The sequence below is a fragment of the Coregonus clupeaformis genome, unplaced genomic scaffold (genome assembly GCF_020615455.1).
Source record: "Coregonus clupeaformis isolate EN_2021a unplaced genomic scaffold, ASM2061545v1 scaf0072, whole genome shotgun sequence".
In the NCBI taxonomy this organism is placed as follows: domain Eukaryota; kingdom Metazoa; phylum Chordata; class Actinopteri; order Salmoniformes; family Salmonidae; genus Coregonus; species Coregonus clupeaformis.
In genome coordinates this window covers 204,321-222,863 of record NW_025533527.1, presented here as the reverse complement: position 1 = coordinate 222,863, position 18,543 = coordinate 204,321, and the positions used below count along the sequence as shown (strand labels likewise).

Genomic DNA, 18,543 nt, shown 5'->3' with positions numbered 1-18,543 from the left:
TCAAATGTAAATTTTTTCCATGCACCTCTGCTGCAGCTCTTTTTTAGCACACTGGCGTTGGAGAGTTTAAGTTTTCTTAGCCAAAGGGGCGTTCTGGGTTTTTAAGAAAGTTGCCAGCTAAGTTGAAAGAATTTGTTGAGTTGTTTTCCCTCCCTGTGTTTAAGCTGCATAAGGAATGCTGCTGTCGCTCTATGACTGCACCAACACAATAATGAATTAGTCTGCTCTGTGACACACCACGTAAACATGATGAATAATGGATGAATAAAAGAGATGAGAATGATCCCATTTTCAAAACAAAGGTCAATGCTAAACACACACTGCTCTCCCTCTAAAAAAACAACGAAGATGGAGCTCCACTAAGAACCTCCATGACTAATTCCACATAAAACCTAATTGTATTCAGATTGTGGTAGGTGTGCATTACATGAGTCATGAGGACTTAATGAGTATGAATTAGCTGTAAGTGTTTCAGAATATATGTGTTCAGCCTGGCCTGTGGGTTGGCCTGCTGCGTATTTGAATCGGAATCCCCTCCTACAAAAATGGGATGACAACATCCATTTTAGTCCAAAGTCCTGCCCAAACCAGAGAACACACGGAATGTCTACCCAACGTCCTCTTTTTAAGCATACACATAGGCCTACATCCAGGAGAATGAGATAATGTTCACAGGAAGTCACTGTAAGGGTTGGTGTGAGGTGTGACCCAGGTGCGGTGCAGGATAGACAGTAGGCAGTAGGCAGAGATGGTCCCAAAACCAGGATACAAAATAAAGGAGGAGCAAATTGGTCTCCAAAAACAGGCTGACAGCAAACATACGAAATACTAACTATGACTGAAAACAACAATGAAACAGGGAGAACACTTCTCAAGTACCTGTACATACGTCTCGCGATCAGACACTGATTAGTACTGTTTGGCATCGAGAACTAGCAGAGAAAACAGAGCAAGGGAACACAGGGAACTGAGGGCATAAATACACAGGTGAACAGGTAGACACAGGTGACACCAATAGGATAATAATTAGTCCAGACTGTGAGTGAGGAGCTGCCTAAGGTTGTCGGAGGATGATACCTAGTGGGTTGCTCCGGAACTGCGACCCCCTCCTTTAACAGTGCCCCCCGACAAACGGCCCCAGCCGTTCACCTCGGTGCCTCCATGTTGTTATCAGCCCTGGGTCCAAAATGTCCCTCCTGGGCACCCAGGACCGCTCCTCCGGCCCATAACCCTCCCAGAAATTGGAGCCCCCTCCCCACCTGCCGGCAGTCCAGGATCCGGTCCACAGTAAAAGCTGGCTGCCCTCCGACGAGGCGCAGCGGGGGAGCAGGACGAGGAGGGGGAGCCAGGGGACAGGTGGCGACGGGCTTGAGGAGGGACACATGGAATGTGGGATGCACCCGCATGGTGAAGTTGCAGGTGGTAGGCCACTGGGTTGACTCGCTGGACCACTCTGAATGGCCCGACGAACCGGGGGGAACAGCTTCTTGGTACCCGTATTGGCACTGGAAGGGGGACAGGCCGGTGGACGAGCAGAGAAGGGTGTTGTGGGCGTACTCCGCCCACACCAGTCGCTGACTCCACGTAGCTGGGTTGCTAGAGGCGTAGCACCTCAGCACCCCCTCCAGATCCTGGTTGAGGCGCTCCGTCTGCCTGTTCGACTGAGGATGGAAGCCGGAAGACAAGCTGATGGAGGTGCCGAGGCAGGTGGCGAATGCTTTCCAGAACCTGGAGGCGAACTGAGGACCCCGATCCGACACCACATCTTGGGGAAGGCCGTGGACCCGGAAAACGTGCTGCACCACCAACTTAGCCATCTCCCGGGACGGCGGGAGTTTGAGAAGGGGAATGAAGTGGGCAGCCTTCGAAAACCAGTCCACAATGACCAGGATGACTGTGTATCCATCAGAGGGGGTAGGGCGGAAATGAAATCCAGCGAGATGTGGGACAAGGGGCGCTTGGGAGCAGCCCTGCCGCGGGCTGAGGTGAGCTCTTTGTGTCCGCCTTGACGTAGAGCTGGTGACAGAGTTGGCGTTGGAGGACCTGCCGAACGTGCTGCTGGTGTTCACTCATGTCCTTTGAAAATATTAGGATATCATCCAAATACACGAAGATGCTGTAGTCGAGGAGGTCCCGGAGCACGTCATTGACCAACGCCTGGAACACCGCAGCCGCGTTGTTTAGACCAAACGGCATGACTTGGTACTCGTAATGCCCAGTGGGTATGTTAAAAGTCGTCTTCCACTCGTCCCCCTCCCAAATCCTCACCAGGTTGTAGGCATTTCGTAAGTCCAGCTTGGTGAAGACCCGGGCTCCCTGCAACGACGCGAATGCCGTCGTCATCAGGGGGAGTGGGTAGCGGTTCTTAACCATGATGTCATTGAGCGCCCGGTAATAAAAGCACGGCCCACCATCCTTTTTCCCCACGAAGAAGAAGCCCGCGCCCACGGGTGAGGTAGAGGGACGGATGTGACCCTCGATGAGTGCCTCGTCAATATACTCCCTCATGGCCAGCGTCTCCGGCCGGGACAAGGAAAACAATCGCCCTCGTGTGGGAATGGTGCCCAACAGGAGATCGATAGCGCAGTCGTATGGCCTGTGAGGAGGTAGGCCCTTGGCAAGCCTCTTACTAAACACCTCCCCCAGATCCCAAAACTCCCGGGGAACGCCTGCCAGGTCTGGGCCGGTGACGGAGTCTGTAGCCGCCGTCCTCCCGGTGGCAACCACCGCTAGGGCGGTAGGCGGTTCGGAGTACGGGACCTGGGGAAGAGGTGAGGCTGGTAGGTGGTCTGGGACGGTGGTTTGGGCTGATGAATGATCGGCGGAGACCGGAACAGGACGGAGGCGGAGCCTCCCTCCAGGATGAGCCGCCCTGTGGACCAGTCTATCCGGGGTTTGTGGGCGACCAGGCAAGGGTGCCCGAGGACGAGGGGACACTCAGGAGAGTCCACAATGAAAAACTGGATATCCTCCCATAGCCCCCCTGTCACCTGGACACGCACAGGGACAGTGCGCCGGGTGATGAAGCCCGACCCCAACGGCCGGCCGAACAGGCCCATGTCCGGAACCAGCTCGGAGAGGGTAACGGAACGCCCCCAAATCCACCAGTGCATGCGCCGACGCGCAGTGCGGGCCCACTGAACCCTGACAGGGAGAAAAGTCAGGGAGTCTTTGGGGTTGGGGTTTCGGTTCCAGCTCGCTAGCATCCCTTCCCGATATTAGCGAGCCCTCCCGTTTCCCAGCTTCTCCGGGCACGAGTCGCAGTGGTAACCTGCCTGGCCGCAGTACAGGCAACGTCCCTGGCACAGACGTCTTTGCTTCTCCATCCTCGACAAGCGCGCCTTGCGTCATCCCTCTCTCGTGCACCCTCTCACGACGCCGATTGTCTACCCGCACCGAGAGGTCAACGAGGCCGTCCAGCGCTCAGGCAGCTCCCTGAAGGAGAGTTCGTCCTTAATCCCCTCCGATAGCCCCTGTGCGTAAAGGACGACCAGGGCGGCCTCCTCCCATCCTGCCTCTCGAGCCCGGGTCCGGAACTCCACGGAGTAACCCGCCACCGAACAGTCACCCTGCCGACATGCCGTGAGCCGCCTCCCGGCCTTGTACCCTGACACCACCCGAGAAGTGTCGAGCACCTTGCGTAGCTCCCGGTTGAATTGGTAGGAGTCGGAGCATGCTGGAGTTTGGCTCTCCCACTCCGCGGTAGCCCAGGAAAGGGCCAGACCCGTCAACAGAGTGATAATGTAGGCCACCCGGCTCTGCTCCGTCGGGAAGAAGGAGGGTTGTAGGCTGAATACCAGGGAACACTGGGTGAGGAATTCCCTGAAGCCCTCTGGACGTCCGTCGTACCTCTCCGGAGGTGGTAGATGGGGTTCTCGCGATGTCGCAGGCAAGACTGGAGACGCAGCTGCCGCGGCATCCGCTCCGCCGGCTGCCGGGGCTGGTCGGGTGTCCACCCGGCTCTGCACGGCAATCGTCAGCTGGCGGAGATTCTCTGTGATCTGCTGCAGGCTGCAGTCGTGCTGGTTCAGCATAGCGCCCTGCGTTGCCAATGCGCTACGATACTGTGCTGCCTCCGCTGGGTCCATATTGGCTCTGTTTTCTGTAAGGGTTGGTGTGAGGTGTGACCCAGGTGTGGTGCAGGATAGACAGTAGGCAGTAGGCAGAGATGGTGAAACAAGGATCTTTACTGGTGGTCCCAAAACCAGGATACAAAATAACGGACTTGTCACTAAAAAATAAAGGAGGAGCAAATTGGTCTCCAAAAACAGGCTGACAGCAAACATACGAAATACTAACTACGCCTGAAAACAACAATGAAACAGGGAGAACACTTCTCAAGTACCAGTTCATACGTCTCGCGATCAGACACTGATTAATACTGTTTGGCATTGAGAACTAGCAGAGAAAACAGAGCAAGGGAACACAGGGAAGTGAGGGCATAAATACACAGGTGAACAGGAAGACACAGGTGACACCAATAGGGTAATGATTAGTCTAGACTGTGAGTGAGGAGGTGCCTAAGGTTGTTGGAGTTATTCAAATGAGTTCAGAAGCTCTCCTTCCTTATCTCAGCAGACTGATGAATCACCTCAAGTAATTCTATCAGGGAAAGTGATGTGCTTCTATACATTGATTTTAGCTAAGCCCTCAGACCCATTTCCATGTCAATGATTGGGTTTTAATTGCCTTTTTGGTGGCATTTCCCTCTCCTGATTTATTCAGACAGACTAATTAATCAGTTAGGTTGATTGAGGCTTATCTCTTGGGGTTAGTGATTTTGGGCTGGACTCAAAATATGCCTCCTAACTGCTGACACAGTTCAGACTATTAGGTTTGTAATTACAGGTTGATAACAGTGTAAGTAAAAATCCAATATCAATTTCCGGGACCTACAAATCAGTGCATTTCAAATAGGTTAATCAAAGGGTTGTGTGTGTTTCAGGATAAATTATATGTGTACTGGCATGGCACAAATGGAAGAAAACTGTATTCTATGCTTTTGATCAATAACATATAGCTATATAATTAAATAACTATCTGATTAGAATGTATCTATTCTATTCTGACTGTGTTGCTATCAGTTTTTTTTCATTGTTTCAAGGCAGACCATGTCTATCTCAGTTATAGGTATGCTAGTTTCCCTCAAGTGCAACTGAGATCTGGTCAATTGGTCATGATGGTTGATGGGTAGCCAGCAGATTCCAACCCTACCGTTACGCTTGTTTACACTGAGATGCACTGGGGTCAGAACACAATCATGGTTAGAGTAAAATACTCTGCATGGTCAATCCAATGTCTGCATTGGCCGTACAGCATTTACGGCGATACGGCCTCTGCAGAAGTCAGGGCATTCATACTTCTTGCGTTTCGCGGAGCAGAGCTGTTGAGCAGAGCTGTTGTGAAGGAAGTTGTCAAGGAAGTGAGTTTGTGTTTATAAATACCTACCGCCTCCACCTACCATCAACTAATCATGTCAATGCGGAGCTATACGGAGCCCTCCGCATTGTTAAAAAATTTGGGAGGTGCTCGGCATCGCCGTATGGAGCTCGATTTGTCCTCTGCAAGCCTCCGGAGGCTCCGTAATTATGTCACACCCTCCGTATGGAGCCTCCGGACCGCATTGCCGGATCAAGCAATGCCTGATCAACCATAAATCAGCTATTATACACTGCAGAGCTGGTGCGAGATATCTGACCCATATCTCGCAGTGTCTTAATCTAATCATGATTGCATTCCAACCCCAGTGCAGCTCAGTGTAAACAAGTGTAATGGTAGGGTTGGAATCTGGTGGCTAGTTGATGTGTAGAGTTGCATAGGGTGTGCTGCTGTGCTGTCCCTAGATTTTGTTACTAAAGTTGCAGTGGGGAATTGCATGTAGTCTTACATGTTGCAGGCTATGTATGGGACAAACCTTAGATTTACACCTCGGCATTGTGCACATTTTGTATGATATCCACAAGGTGTCACTGAAATGCCTTCAACCATTGTCAGTTCAATGAATAATTAGTCACTGCTAGGCAGCTATTTCTTTTTTCTTTCATTCCTTGTCTGGACATTCTTATTGGTCAATATGTGTTAACACTAATGCTTTTTCTAGTCTTGTTTGAGATCATTTATCATATTACTATCCATAACCTACATAGGCTGCACACAATGTGACACACTCACTTTGCCTATATTCATTGACAAAGCTGACACATAAAATGTGAATCAACCTAACATAAGACATTTGAGGTTATGCCCTGATAATGTAGTCTTTATGTCTACATACAAGATAGTCCATTTCATGTGGATGTGGAAATGTTCATGACAACGTCAAAGAACTAACTAGCTCATTGTTCTATCTGTGACAACGTGATGGCGCCCTATTTTCTTGAGCGCATTTGATTTTGGCGGAAGAAGACACGTCCTCTACGAGTGAACGAGTAGGTTTGGAATGGAAACGGAGTCGAGGGAGGCGATACTTCGTCTAGCGCAGAGCTCCATCAGTGGACTCAAGTCAGACTCAGTAGTAGGTTATGCAGCCGTTATTCCCATTTTCCAGCCAAGTGACTAAATGATAGAAGAAAGACATCTCTGCCATTTATATAATTGGAACAATCGTTGGCTTTATGCGGGGGGAAAATGCAACCTTCAAGACTAAAAGGAACGTGATGGGAAAAGCATATATATATATATCTTTTTTTAAAACAGAATATTCTAACTCGACGTCCATTGGAGGAAACCAGTTAATGTTTATAGCTCTGTGCTTCGTCATCCTTCAACGTTAGATTTTTGTTTCATGGACCGTTTTCATAATTATTAGCCTACCAGTACAGGTCTAATGTCTTAGTTTAGCACATTATTTAGTTGTAGGTAGGTCAGCTGCCTTTACATGCACAGGCTAGATGAGATTCAATGGTTAAATGTTTTTGATGGATTCCTTGTCCTATCCAAAGGAGGGTAGTAAGTAAGTAGCAAGACATAATCTAGGGTAGCTACTGGTCCGAGAATTGTGGAATAATATAATTTTTGATCAAAACCGGACGTCTATGGACATTTGTTTTTCATCGGCGAAATGAGTGTCTGTTTAATTAAATCAACCACATGAACGGCGTCTAAATTAAGGTCGTGTTCAGAGGGGTGAAAGGCGACGCTGAGAAAATTCCCCGACAAGGAGAAATACAGTTTAATACATACTCTCTGGAATTGTCGCTGTCAACCACAAGGAAATGGGAAGCGAGGTTTTTACGCCGTTGCTGGAGCAATTTCTGCTCACGCCTTTGGTCGCCTGGGTAAGGCACCCTAATAAACTATTCTTAGGGAATTTGAGCTTCCTAATTAAGCTGGGTATCCAAAATAAATGCTATGTTAACAAGTGATTTGGTTTTGCTGACAGGTTTGGGGTATTGTCCTATTTTTCAGGTTAAGGCGGCTGGGCATTCATCTGGAAACGATGGCACCAAACTATCGGAATACATTGAATTAGTGGATGGCATTTATTTAAATGAGATCATGCTTGAGATGTAAGTAGTAGCCTATTTGTCTTTTATGGGTTCTCTCTCTCCACAAGAATCAATGAATTAATGGCCACGCATGCTTCTCTGATTCATTGGTCATCATCAACATTCGCCCTGCACTGTAGGTTACAGTGGACGCAAACACCCATGCACACATTCATGATTCTTGACACAAATTCAGGACTTAAATTCAAACAATATTTTTATTAATTCCACAGAATGATACATTTCACTAGTGAAATATGTCAGCCAACGATGCTAGGATGAGGTGTAATCAGAATTTAATTTGTGAATTGTAGGTATTTTTATGCAGTCAGTTCCACCACCTCGAGTTCTGTATTGATGGCTCGAGTCGGCAGCAGTTTATCTTCCACTCGAGCGGTCAGTCACAAAAAAAATGTCAGAACGTGAAGTGTCATCTGCAGGCTCCTGGAAGACTCCCTGGCGCGTGCTCTTCTTGCCTGCTAGAATTGTACGGAGGGCGGCTATTCTGCCTCACTCACCCAGCCTACCCCTTGAAGAGGATTCAAAATGAGGAATCCGTCAATCTCTGCCATGACCACTGACACGCACTATACAAAAGAAGGCGGTTTCCACCCATGCTTTTGTCTGGGCTAGGTTTGCATGATGCAGTTTGTGAATTTTGGCATATTAATAGAATAGAATAACAATGACGCCACTAATCCAGTTAACCAGTGCCTTATCTGACAGTTATTTCTTATTATGAACATTATCACCCTTTGACTTCAAAAGGCAGACATTACATTAATTTCCTTTGTGTTATTGTCGAGCACTTTCTCTCTTCGCTCACTGTGAGCTTGTTACTTATCACACATTCTATTAACAGGTCTAAGCTCTACTGTGCCAATTATCTCACGGTTTCCAGGTGGGCCTACTACTAGCTGTCCTCATGCTGCCTTGGCAACACCGTCCTAGGCTCTCTAGTCTTACTGGGTTGCCAATGACCTTGCAAACCCTACTCAGGTCTGTTTCAGCAAATTTGGTGCTGTAGTCATTTCCATTACCCCAGTCATCATACCGGTAGGCCTAGTTTACAATTGCCAATAGAATAAGTCAAGCCTCCTATTTGGAATAGTTGATTCTCAGCTCAAGAACCGTTTTCAATTATAATGAACCCTAGTTCAGCTCTGCTTGTTGGTCAGCAGGATGTTGGGGCGGGCCAGTCACTTCATCCTAGCTCCTAGCTGTGTGTGTAGTCAATTTTTGGCCAGCTGTTGGCACTAGTCTGCCCAGCAAGACTCTCACACAGAGGGCACATTGTCAGAGGCTGTTGTGAATCAGGTCTTTGTCTCAGTTTATGAAGGCTACATGTTTAGTTACAACAGTTTCATCATACATTGGCTCATTTAAATATAATATTTCACTGGTAAACATTTACCTTGTGTTGGATTAATTTATTTTAGTCCTGCATGTTCTGTGATTTATTTGATTTGGCCATATCAAAATGCAGGCCTCCAGTGGTCTATTTAGTTGTACAAAAGAGTTGTTGTGAGAGTAGATTTAGTTAATGTTAAACATGTTACTGGTTGATTTGGTTCAGCTCATATGGCTTCAGCTTGTTCAACAGGTCATCGCTACCAAATGTGATGTCTGCAATGATGCTGAATTTGGAACACATGCGGAGCAGAGTGCATTAAGTGATGAAAATTATTAACCACCCAGCAGTTTGCAAAGCTAATGGCTTCGCCCAACAAGCCGCCCTCTCACTGCCCGTGTCTGTGTTGAAACTCCTGCAGAGTGCTGTTATTGTGGGCGTAATGGTAGGCATACTTTGTATTGACCTGCCTGTGATCAATTAGCCTCGTAAAGGGGGGCTCAGTCTTTTCCATGAGCAGCCATTATCAAGAGGAGATTAAAACTATCCATTTAAAAATACACTTCTACAAGGCATACAGCAATCATCCTTCTAGCACAGGGCTGTGTATACTTTTAGCTTCGCAAGCTTTGAAGTAGAGGATGCATCATGTACTGCATAAAATTAACATAAGACAAGTTGCAGTGATTGTTGTCCAAATTCTGAGTTTGCCTTACTACCATTTGAAGCATCCCATGTTGAATAATGTATGTGTGTGATTCATCACCTACTGTACACAGAATGGGTATCCAAATGATTTAAGCAGCTGTATGTAGTAGTATGTTATTTTGTAATAGCTCTCTCTGCAAGCTGTTGACAGGGAGGCAGGCAGGCAGACGTCAGTTGTCCAGGAAGCACAGCGGCCTGGCTGGATAATCTAACTGCTAGTTGGAGGCACAGATGGCACGGTGTCACTGTTCTGCCCCTCAGTCACTACTGCCCAGCCTATTAGACCACCCTTCAGCGACCTGTTTGGGTGGAGCACAGACTGGACAAAGAAGTGGCATTTCCCTCTTCTCATTACAATGGTAAAAAAACATGTTTTTTTCCTGGTTGTACAGGCATAATAAATTACAATGGTTCAGGTCAACATTTGGAATAAGGTGACTGGCTGCATTTTCATAGTGTCTGCATTGGTTGACCTCAAGGTCAAATTGTGGCCAATTCAGAGCTTGAAGCTAGATTTCTACTACATCCCACTAGTCCCTCATTCAGGAAGTGATGTTGTTAGTTCCTATTTTCCACTTCAGTGTTTTATTTTTATTTTTTTATTTCACCTTTATTTAACCAGGTAAGCCAGTTGAGAACAGGTTCTCATTTACAACTGCGACCTGGCCAAGATAAAGCAAAGTAGTGCAATAAAAACAACACAGAGTTACATATGGGGTAAAAAAACATAAAGTCAGAAATACAACAGAAAATATATATACAGTGTGTGCAAATGTAGCAAGTTATGGAGGTAAGGCAATAAATAGGCTATAGTGCAGAATAATTACAATAGTATTAACACTGGAATGCTAGATGTGCAAGAGATTATGTGCAAATAGAGATACTGGGGTGCAAAAGAGCAAAATAAATAACAATATAGGGATGAGGTAGTTGGGTGGGCTAATTTCAGATGGGCTGTGTACAGGTGCAGTGATCGGTAAGGTGCTCTGACAACTGATGCTTAAAGTTATTGAGGGAGATAAGAGTCTCCAGCTTCAGAGATTTTTGCAATTCGTTCCAGTCATTGGCAGCAGAGAACTGGAAGGAATGGCGGCCAAAGGAGGTGTTGGCTTTGGGAATGACCAGTGAGATATACCTGCTGGAGCGCAGACTACGGGTGGGTGCTGCTATGGTGACCAATGAGCTAAGATAAGGCGGGGATTTGCCTAGCAGTGATTTATAGATGGCCTGGAGCCAGTGGGTTTGACGACGGACATGTAGTGAGGACCAGCCAACAAGAGCGTACAGGTCACAGTGGTGGGTAGTGTATGGGGCTTTGGAGACAAAACGGATGGCACTGTGATAGACTACATCCAATTTGCTGAGTAGAGTGTTGGAGGCTATTTTGTAAATGACATCGCCGAAGTCAAGGATCGGTAGGATAGTCAGTTTTACGAGGGCATGTTTGGCAGCATGAGTGAAGGAGGCTTTGTTGCGAAATAGGAAGCCGATTCTAGATTTAACTTTGGATTGGAGATTCTTTATGTGAGTCTGGAAGTTGAGTTTACAGTCTAACCAGACACCTAGATATTTGTAGTTGTCCACATACTCTAGGTCAGACCCGTCGAGAGTGGTGATTCTAGTCGGGTGGGCGGGTGCTAGCAGCGTTCGATTGAAAAGCATGCATTTAGTTTTACTAGTGTTTAAGAGCAGTTGAAGGCTACTGAAGGATTGTTGTATGGCATTGAAGCTCGTTTGGAGTGTTCAAATGCAATCACCTAAAAGTCCATGAAGCTAAGATCAATGAGACTACTGAGCATGTGTGACACACACACGTGAATTCCACTTGAAGCCGTGCAGCAGCTGTAAGGAAACCACCCTGCCTGTGTTCCTGAGCCCCTCTCTCAACACCTCCGTCAGGACAAAAGCATCGACCAGCGCGGCCCACTCCCAACCCGACATGGCCACTTAACACAGCGACGCAGCAGTTTAGAGGAAGATAAGATATCTGTTGAACGACAACAGTTTCATTATCTTAATCCAGATAGGATTAAAATCTCCAGCAGCCCCCCAATTCACACCCCAACGGGGTTTGTTTCAACCGGAAAAACCGGTTATGAGACGGGACAGCGTCAGCACCACCACCTCTCTGCACACTGCTGAACCAGACACAGCACGCCTCTCTGTACGCTCTCACCATGTGTTTTCACTGAGCAGCACGCCTCTTCCTTTTGTTCTCTCTCCTGCTTCGGTAGAAGGGGCATCATTTGCATTCTTGCTGAATTCCCCACAGCTGGGTTCTTTATCCTTGGAGATCAAATGCTTCAGTCGTAGGCTACCAGTGACAGCCAGCCAGATAAACAGACAGCCAGCCAGTCAGACAGAGGAGAGGGAGAGGGGGCTGAATCCTCCACCATTTTGCTTGGCTGTTATTTGCCACAGACCAGCCATTAATAACCATCCTCCCTGCATCGCATCTCCCTCTCTTCCTAGCCTACTTGCATCTAGCTGCCTGAACCTAGACATATCTCCCTATCTCTCTACCTATGGTTGGTGTGAACACAACAGAGCTGGTTGTTCAGTCTTTGAATGGTCACGCAAACAGTGGACATGTCTGATGTCATTAGACTATTGAAGGGGGATGTTGAGCTGTAAAAAGCCCTGTGAGTCAGACATGCAGGAAACAGCTGTCGTGATCTTGAAAGGCTTCTGCTTTTAACAAGGCCATGCAGAGACTCACAGGAATAGGAAAGGCCCCATGGAAATGTACAGCAACGACACTAAGCTCCATAGAGAACTGAACTATCCATTAGAGCACAAGACCAAGAAAATAAGGCTGAGCCACAGTACCTACTGCTGCTGTTCCCTCTCCCTGGATTATATACCATGTATGTGCTCTCCTGTAGAGAGAGTATATTACAGTAGATTGCCGTGATACCGGTGCTGTCTTTAAGGGGCTGAGAGCTGACAAAAGAAATGCACATACATGAACATGAAACGATGTGGAAGCACTACAGCAGCTCCATCTCTCGCTCTCTCTCTCTCTCTCACACACACACACTATGATTCTGCTTTACTGTCTTCCTGCCTGCATAGTACTGAACACAGCCTCACCACAGTGATACTTTTTTCTAAAGTCATCATCCACATTCCTCTCTGGTAATTCACCTAGTTAGCCATCCATGTGGCTGGGAAGTCGTAACTCCTCCCCTAGTGTGTTTGAACTAGGCTTGGGCGGTATGCCGGGGTATTTCGAAATACAGAGGGTATAATTTTCAATACCGTTGTTGTTGCTAGCTAAGTGGCTAGATGTCAAGATCAAGTTTATTGGTTACAACAGACATTCAATTCCCTCCTGTGTCAAGATCCCTGTTCCCTAAATTGTGTGTATTTTTTGTTGTTGAAATAGCACCCTTTTTGTGTGAACTTCCTGTAATACGGTATACCCCGGTACGGTACAGAAACGGTATGAAAATCTGGATACCGCCCAACCCTAGTTTGGACTGAGAGGCTCACTGGCTCTATCATCTCCTCGTGCTGGGCAGCTGGCCCCTGCTCTACCCTCTGCCCCCACTGACTGCTCTACCCTCTGCCCCCACTGACTGCTCTACCCTCTGCCCCCACTGAATGCTCTACCCTCTGCCCCCACTGACTGCTCTACCCTCTGCCCCCACTGAATGCTCTACCCTCTGCCCCCACTGACTGCTCTACCCTCTGCCCCCACTGAATGCTCTACCCTCTGCCCCCACTGACTGCTCTACCCTCTGCCCCCACTGACTGCTCTACCCTCTGCCCCCACTGAATGCTCTACCCTCTGCCCCCACTGAATGCTCTACCCTCTGCCCACACTGACTGCTCTACCCTCTGCCCCCACTGAATGCTCTACCCTCTACCCCCACTGAATGCTCTACCCTCTGCCCCTACTGACTGCTCTACCCTCTGCCCCCACTGACTGCTCTACCCTCTGCCCCTACTGACTGCTCTACCCTCTGCCCCCACTGACTGCTCTACCCTCTGCCCCCACTGACTGCTCTAGCCTCTGCCCCCACTGACTTTGATGCAGCGTGACAGAAGTAGGTTACTCCCCAGCGTAACGCACGCAGGATCCCCCCGGGCAGTATTGTGCTCTGCATTGACTATTGACTTGTGCATTGACTCCCCGTTTTTCAAAGCCTATTTAATCAGTGTGGTACAGTATTTGGGTTTTGTAGACCTCACAAAGGGCCCCATTCAGGCGCCTGCAGCCAGTAACACTGGGGGTGATGTTGTCCAATGAGGGGGTGGGGGGGCAAGGGGGGCCTCAGCCCAAAAAAACTAAGCTGTGGCAGGATTGTGATTGTGTTTTCATGGCACATTGAATTGGCTGTGTGTTTCTGGCCCTGTGATGTATAGAGATGTGAGTTACTAAATTAGCATCCTCATTCCCCAGCTTCCTCTCTGTGCAGCCAGAGCTCGGCCTGACAGGATTACAGCTCCCGCCATGCTATTTAATTAAGGGGTTAAGACGACCCCCCCACTGGGTTCCTCTAGAGGGCTCTGAATGAGCAGCGGGGTCACGTGGCCAGTGCCATTCAGAGCACTGTTAAAGAGGACCCTGTCTTTCTGATTTGCAAGACTGAGGCGGCAGTGTGTGTGGGAGCACAGCTGATCAAAAGGCCTCTTAACATATCCGCTGTATAGACGATTCAGTTCTCAGGGGATGGTTGCTTTCATAAAAAATCATCATCTTTGTCATTTTTTATTTAGCTGAGTTCATAGTTCAATGATAGCTCCCTGGTCTTATGAAGTGGGCCTTTTATTTTTTTCTAGGCCTACTGCTAAGCCTTATCAACACAGGGGATTTTAGGAAGACGCTGGAAACTCTGTTGTTTAATTGCTTGGCAACGGGCCTATTTTTTCCATCATGGGTATTATGACTGAGGCTCTTTTAAAGACTGTTTTATCCCTTACTGAGTAGAGTGGGCTTTCATGAAATGATCTAGAACAGAGTTAAAGGTGAGGGAATAAATTGTGGCAAGGTTAATTTGAAATCAGCCATATACACATGAGGTTGTGTTAGACATCAATGCAAAAAGTTTGGATCGCAGGTGTGTACTCACGCGTACATGCACACAAACACACACATGTAAACACACAACCGTGTTTACTATAGATGTAATGACCATGCCATGAAGGGTTAAATGGCCATGCAACTAATGAGATATTTTGTTATCATAAAGAATAATGGTGCCGTCCTCCAGCATTGGGACATCCGTAGTCTTTATCAGCAAAGCTTTAAGATCTCCAGACCAGACCAGTAGATCAGTGCAGCGCTGCATGGATGCGCCATCAGATGGGCTTCAGTGAGAAATTAGGTCAGAGAAGAGTATCCAGAGACATCTGACCAGTGAAGGAGCCCAGTGGAGGCCTGCATGTCTGAATCTCTCAGAGCTTGTAAAACATGTTGGTCCAAAACCTTTGGTTGATGATCATCAAAGAACAGGTCTGAACTGACAGACAGTAGATGAAAGGAGAGACTCAGAAATGGGGTCAACTTTGATGGTTTGTTAGGTCATATGTTCTGTGAGGACAGATGAGGTTACATTCCTATGCTTTTGTCTTGTTAGTGTTCAATTCGATACCACTTTATTGAATTTCAGGTACACTACACGAACATCTCTTCCAAAATCATGGGCATTAATATGGAGTTGGTCCCCCCTTTGCTGCTATAACAGCCTCCACTCTTCTGGGAAGGCTTTCCACTAGATGTTGGAACATTGCTGCGGGGACTTGCTTCCATTCAGCCAGGAGCATTAGTGAGGTCGGGCACTGATGTTGGGCGATTAGGCCTGGCTCGCAGTCAGCGTTCCAATTCATTCCAAAGGTGTTCGATGGGGTTGAGGTCAGGGCTCTGTGCAGGCCAGTCAAGTTCTTCCACACTGATTTCTGTATGGACCTCGCTTTGTGCATGGGGGCATTGTCATGCTGAAACAGGAAAGGGCCTTCCCCAAACTGTTGCCACAAAGTTGGAAGCACAGAATCGTCTAGAATGTAATTGTATGCTGTAGCGTTAAGATTTCCCTTCACTGGAACTAAGGGGCCTAGCCCGAACCATGAAACCATGAAAAAAAGCCCCAGACCATTAAACTTTACAGTTGGCACTATGCATTGGGGCAGGTAGCATTCTCCTGGCATCCGCCAAACCCAGATTTGTCTGTCGGACTGCCAGATGGTGATGCATGATTCATCACGCCAGAGAACGTGTTTCCACTGCTCCAGAGTCCAATGGCGGCGAGCTTTACACCACTCCAGCCAACTCTTGGCATTGTGCATGGTGATCTTAGGCTTGTGTGCGGCTGCTCGGCCATGGAAACCCATTTCATGGAGCTCCCGACGAACAGTTATTGTGCTGACGTTGCTTCCAGAGGCAGTTTTGAACTCGGTAGTGAGTGTTGTAACTGAGGACAGACGATTTTTGCGCGCTACGAGCTTCAGCACTCGGCGGTCCTGTTCTGTGAGCTTGTGTTGTCTACCACTTCGCGGCTGAGCCGAGCTCCTAGACGTTTCCACTTCACAATAACAGCACTTACAGTTGACTGGGGCAGCTCTAGCAGGGCAGACATTTTACAAACTGACTTGTGGTCCTCTGTAGTTCAGCTGGTAGAGCACGGCGCTTGTAACGCCAAGGTAGTGGGTTTGGGAAAAAAGTATTTAGTCAGCCACCAATTGTGCAAGTTCTCCCACTTAAAAAGATGAGAGAGGCCTGTAATTTTTATCATAGGTACACGTCAACTATGACAGACAAATTGAGAGAAAAAAATCCAGAAAATCACATTGTAGGATTCTTAATGAATTTATTTGCAAATTATGGTGGAAAATAAGTATTTGGTCACCTACAAACAAGCAAGATATCTGGCTCTCACAGACCTGTAACTTCTTCTTGAAGAGGCTCCTCTGTCCTCCACTTGTTACCTGTATTAATGGCACCTGTTTGAACTTGTTATCAGTATAAAAGACACCTGTCCACAACCTCAAACAGTCACACTCCAAACTCCACTATGGCCAAGACCAAAGAGCTGTCAAAGGACACCAGAAACAAAATTGTAGACCTGCACCAGGCTGGGAAGACTGAATCTGCAATAGGTAAGCAGCTGGGTTTGAAGAAATCAACTGTGGGAGCAATTATTAGGAAATGGAAGACATACAAGACCACTGATAATCTCCCTCGATCTGGTGCTCCACGCAAGATCTCACCCCGTGGGGTCAAAATGATCACAAGAACGGTGAGCAAAAATCCCAGAACCACACGGGGGGACCTAGTGAATGACCTGCAGAGAGCTGGGACCAAAGTAACAAAGCCTACCATCAGTAACACACTACGCCGCCAGGGACTCAAATCCTGCAGTGCCAGACGTGTCCCCCTGCTTAAGCCAGTACATGTCCAGGCCCGTCTGAAGTTTGCTAGAGTGCATTTGGATGATCCAGAAGAGGATTGGGAGAATGTCATATGGTCAGATGAAACCAAAATAGAACTTTTTGGTAAAAACTCAACTCGTCGTGTTTGGAGGACAAAGAATGCTGAGTTTCATCCAAAGAACACCATACCTACTGTGAAGTATGGGGTTGGAAACATCATGCTTTGGGGCTGCAAAGGGACCAGGACGACTGATCCGTGTAAAGGAAAGAATGAATGGGGCCATGTATCGTGAGATTTTGAGTGAAAACCTCCTTCCATCAGCAAGGGCATTGAAGATGAAACGTGGCTGGGTCTTTCAGCATGACAATGATCCCAAACACACCGCCCGGGCAACGAAGGAGTGGCTTCGTAAGAAGCATTTCAAGGTCCTGGAGTGGCCTAGCCAGTCTCCAGATCTCAACCCCATAGAAAATCTTTGGAGGGAGTTGAAAGTCCGTGTTGCCCAGCAACAGCCCCAAAACATCACTGCTCTAGAGGAGATCTGCATGGAGGAATGGGCCAAAATACCAGCAACAGTGTGTGAAAACCTTGTGAAGACTTACAGAAAACGTTTGACCTGTGTCATTGCCAACAAAGGGTATATAACAAAGTATTGAGAAACTTTTGTTATTGACCAAATACTTATTTTCCACCATAATTTGCAAATAAATTCATTAAAAATCCTACAATGTGATTTTCTGGATATTTTTTTCTCATTTTGTCTGTCATAGTTGACGTGTACCTATGATGAAAATTACAGGCCTCTCTCATCTTTTTAAGTGGGAGAACTTGCACAATTGGTGGCTGACTAAATACTTTTTTCCCCCACTGTAAGTAGTAAGCCAGAGAACAATTAGTCTAGCACAGGCAGGAACCCACAGAACACAACAACAAGTAGAGAGAGCGGAGACTTACCGATTTGATGGCTGAGTTAGCTACCAAAGAAGAACCAAGGAGAGGCCTTCAGAGGGAGAGGCCATTTCACCGGCTGAGGGATAGTCAGCTAATCCAATAGCGATATAGTGAGGTAAATCCACATTGAATTTACCCGGCTTATATCCATCACACTCGCAATGTCGGTAGGAAGGCTTCACATTCACGCTTGGCACATCACCTGTTTCAGTCAGTCTCATTCCGAATCCTGCCTTCCATGGGTTATACTAAGCCATCGAAGTCCTCCGGGGTGAAATGAGCACCGCATACAGTAGACGTGCACACGGTTTCCTTACTCCAATCTGCAGTTTTTCACATGGATTTATGTGGTTTCTTCTTTGTGGATGTACATAGTACATGGCTAGTAGCTAACATTAGCCAGCTGGAACTAGCTAGGTAGCACCGGTTCTCCATATGATGTTGAGAAATAGTGCATTGTGGGTAGTTTAGAAGATATCCAGAAATTAGTTATTAAATGTGTATAAACGCTAAAACACAACTATGTTTGTAGTTATAGGTAACCAGATTGTGACTACAACTAAATTACTAATTATTTGACCACACTGTTACTTTGGTGAGGCAAAACTCATGCTTCCTACCTTTTAAGGCAGATTGTTGGAATTTTATGCATTCTTCACACATTCAGCGAG

General features: G+C 47.2%; 1 protein-coding gene across 5 annotated transcripts in view; it reads left to right on the top strand.

The window, feature by feature from the left end:
- The first annotated feature begins 6,435 nt into the window (after positions 1-6,435).
- LOC121553629 (girdin) overlaps positions 6,436-18,543 on the top strand; it is an 80,776-nt gene continuing 68,668 nt past the window's right edge. For 4 of the 5 annotated variants that reach the window (XM_045213018.1, XM_045213017.1, XM_041866888.2 and 1 more), the window contains exons 1-2: positions 6,436-7,277; positions 7,408-7,508. In XM_045213018.1, coding sequence (XP_045068953.1) covers positions 7,215-7,277; positions 7,408-7,508 — 164 coding nt within the window. In that variant the 5' untranslated portion in view covers positions 6,436-7,214. The remainder of the gene's footprint in view (positions 7,278-7,407; positions 7,509-18,543) is intronic. The other variant, XM_045213016.1, reaches the window with a different exon arrangement.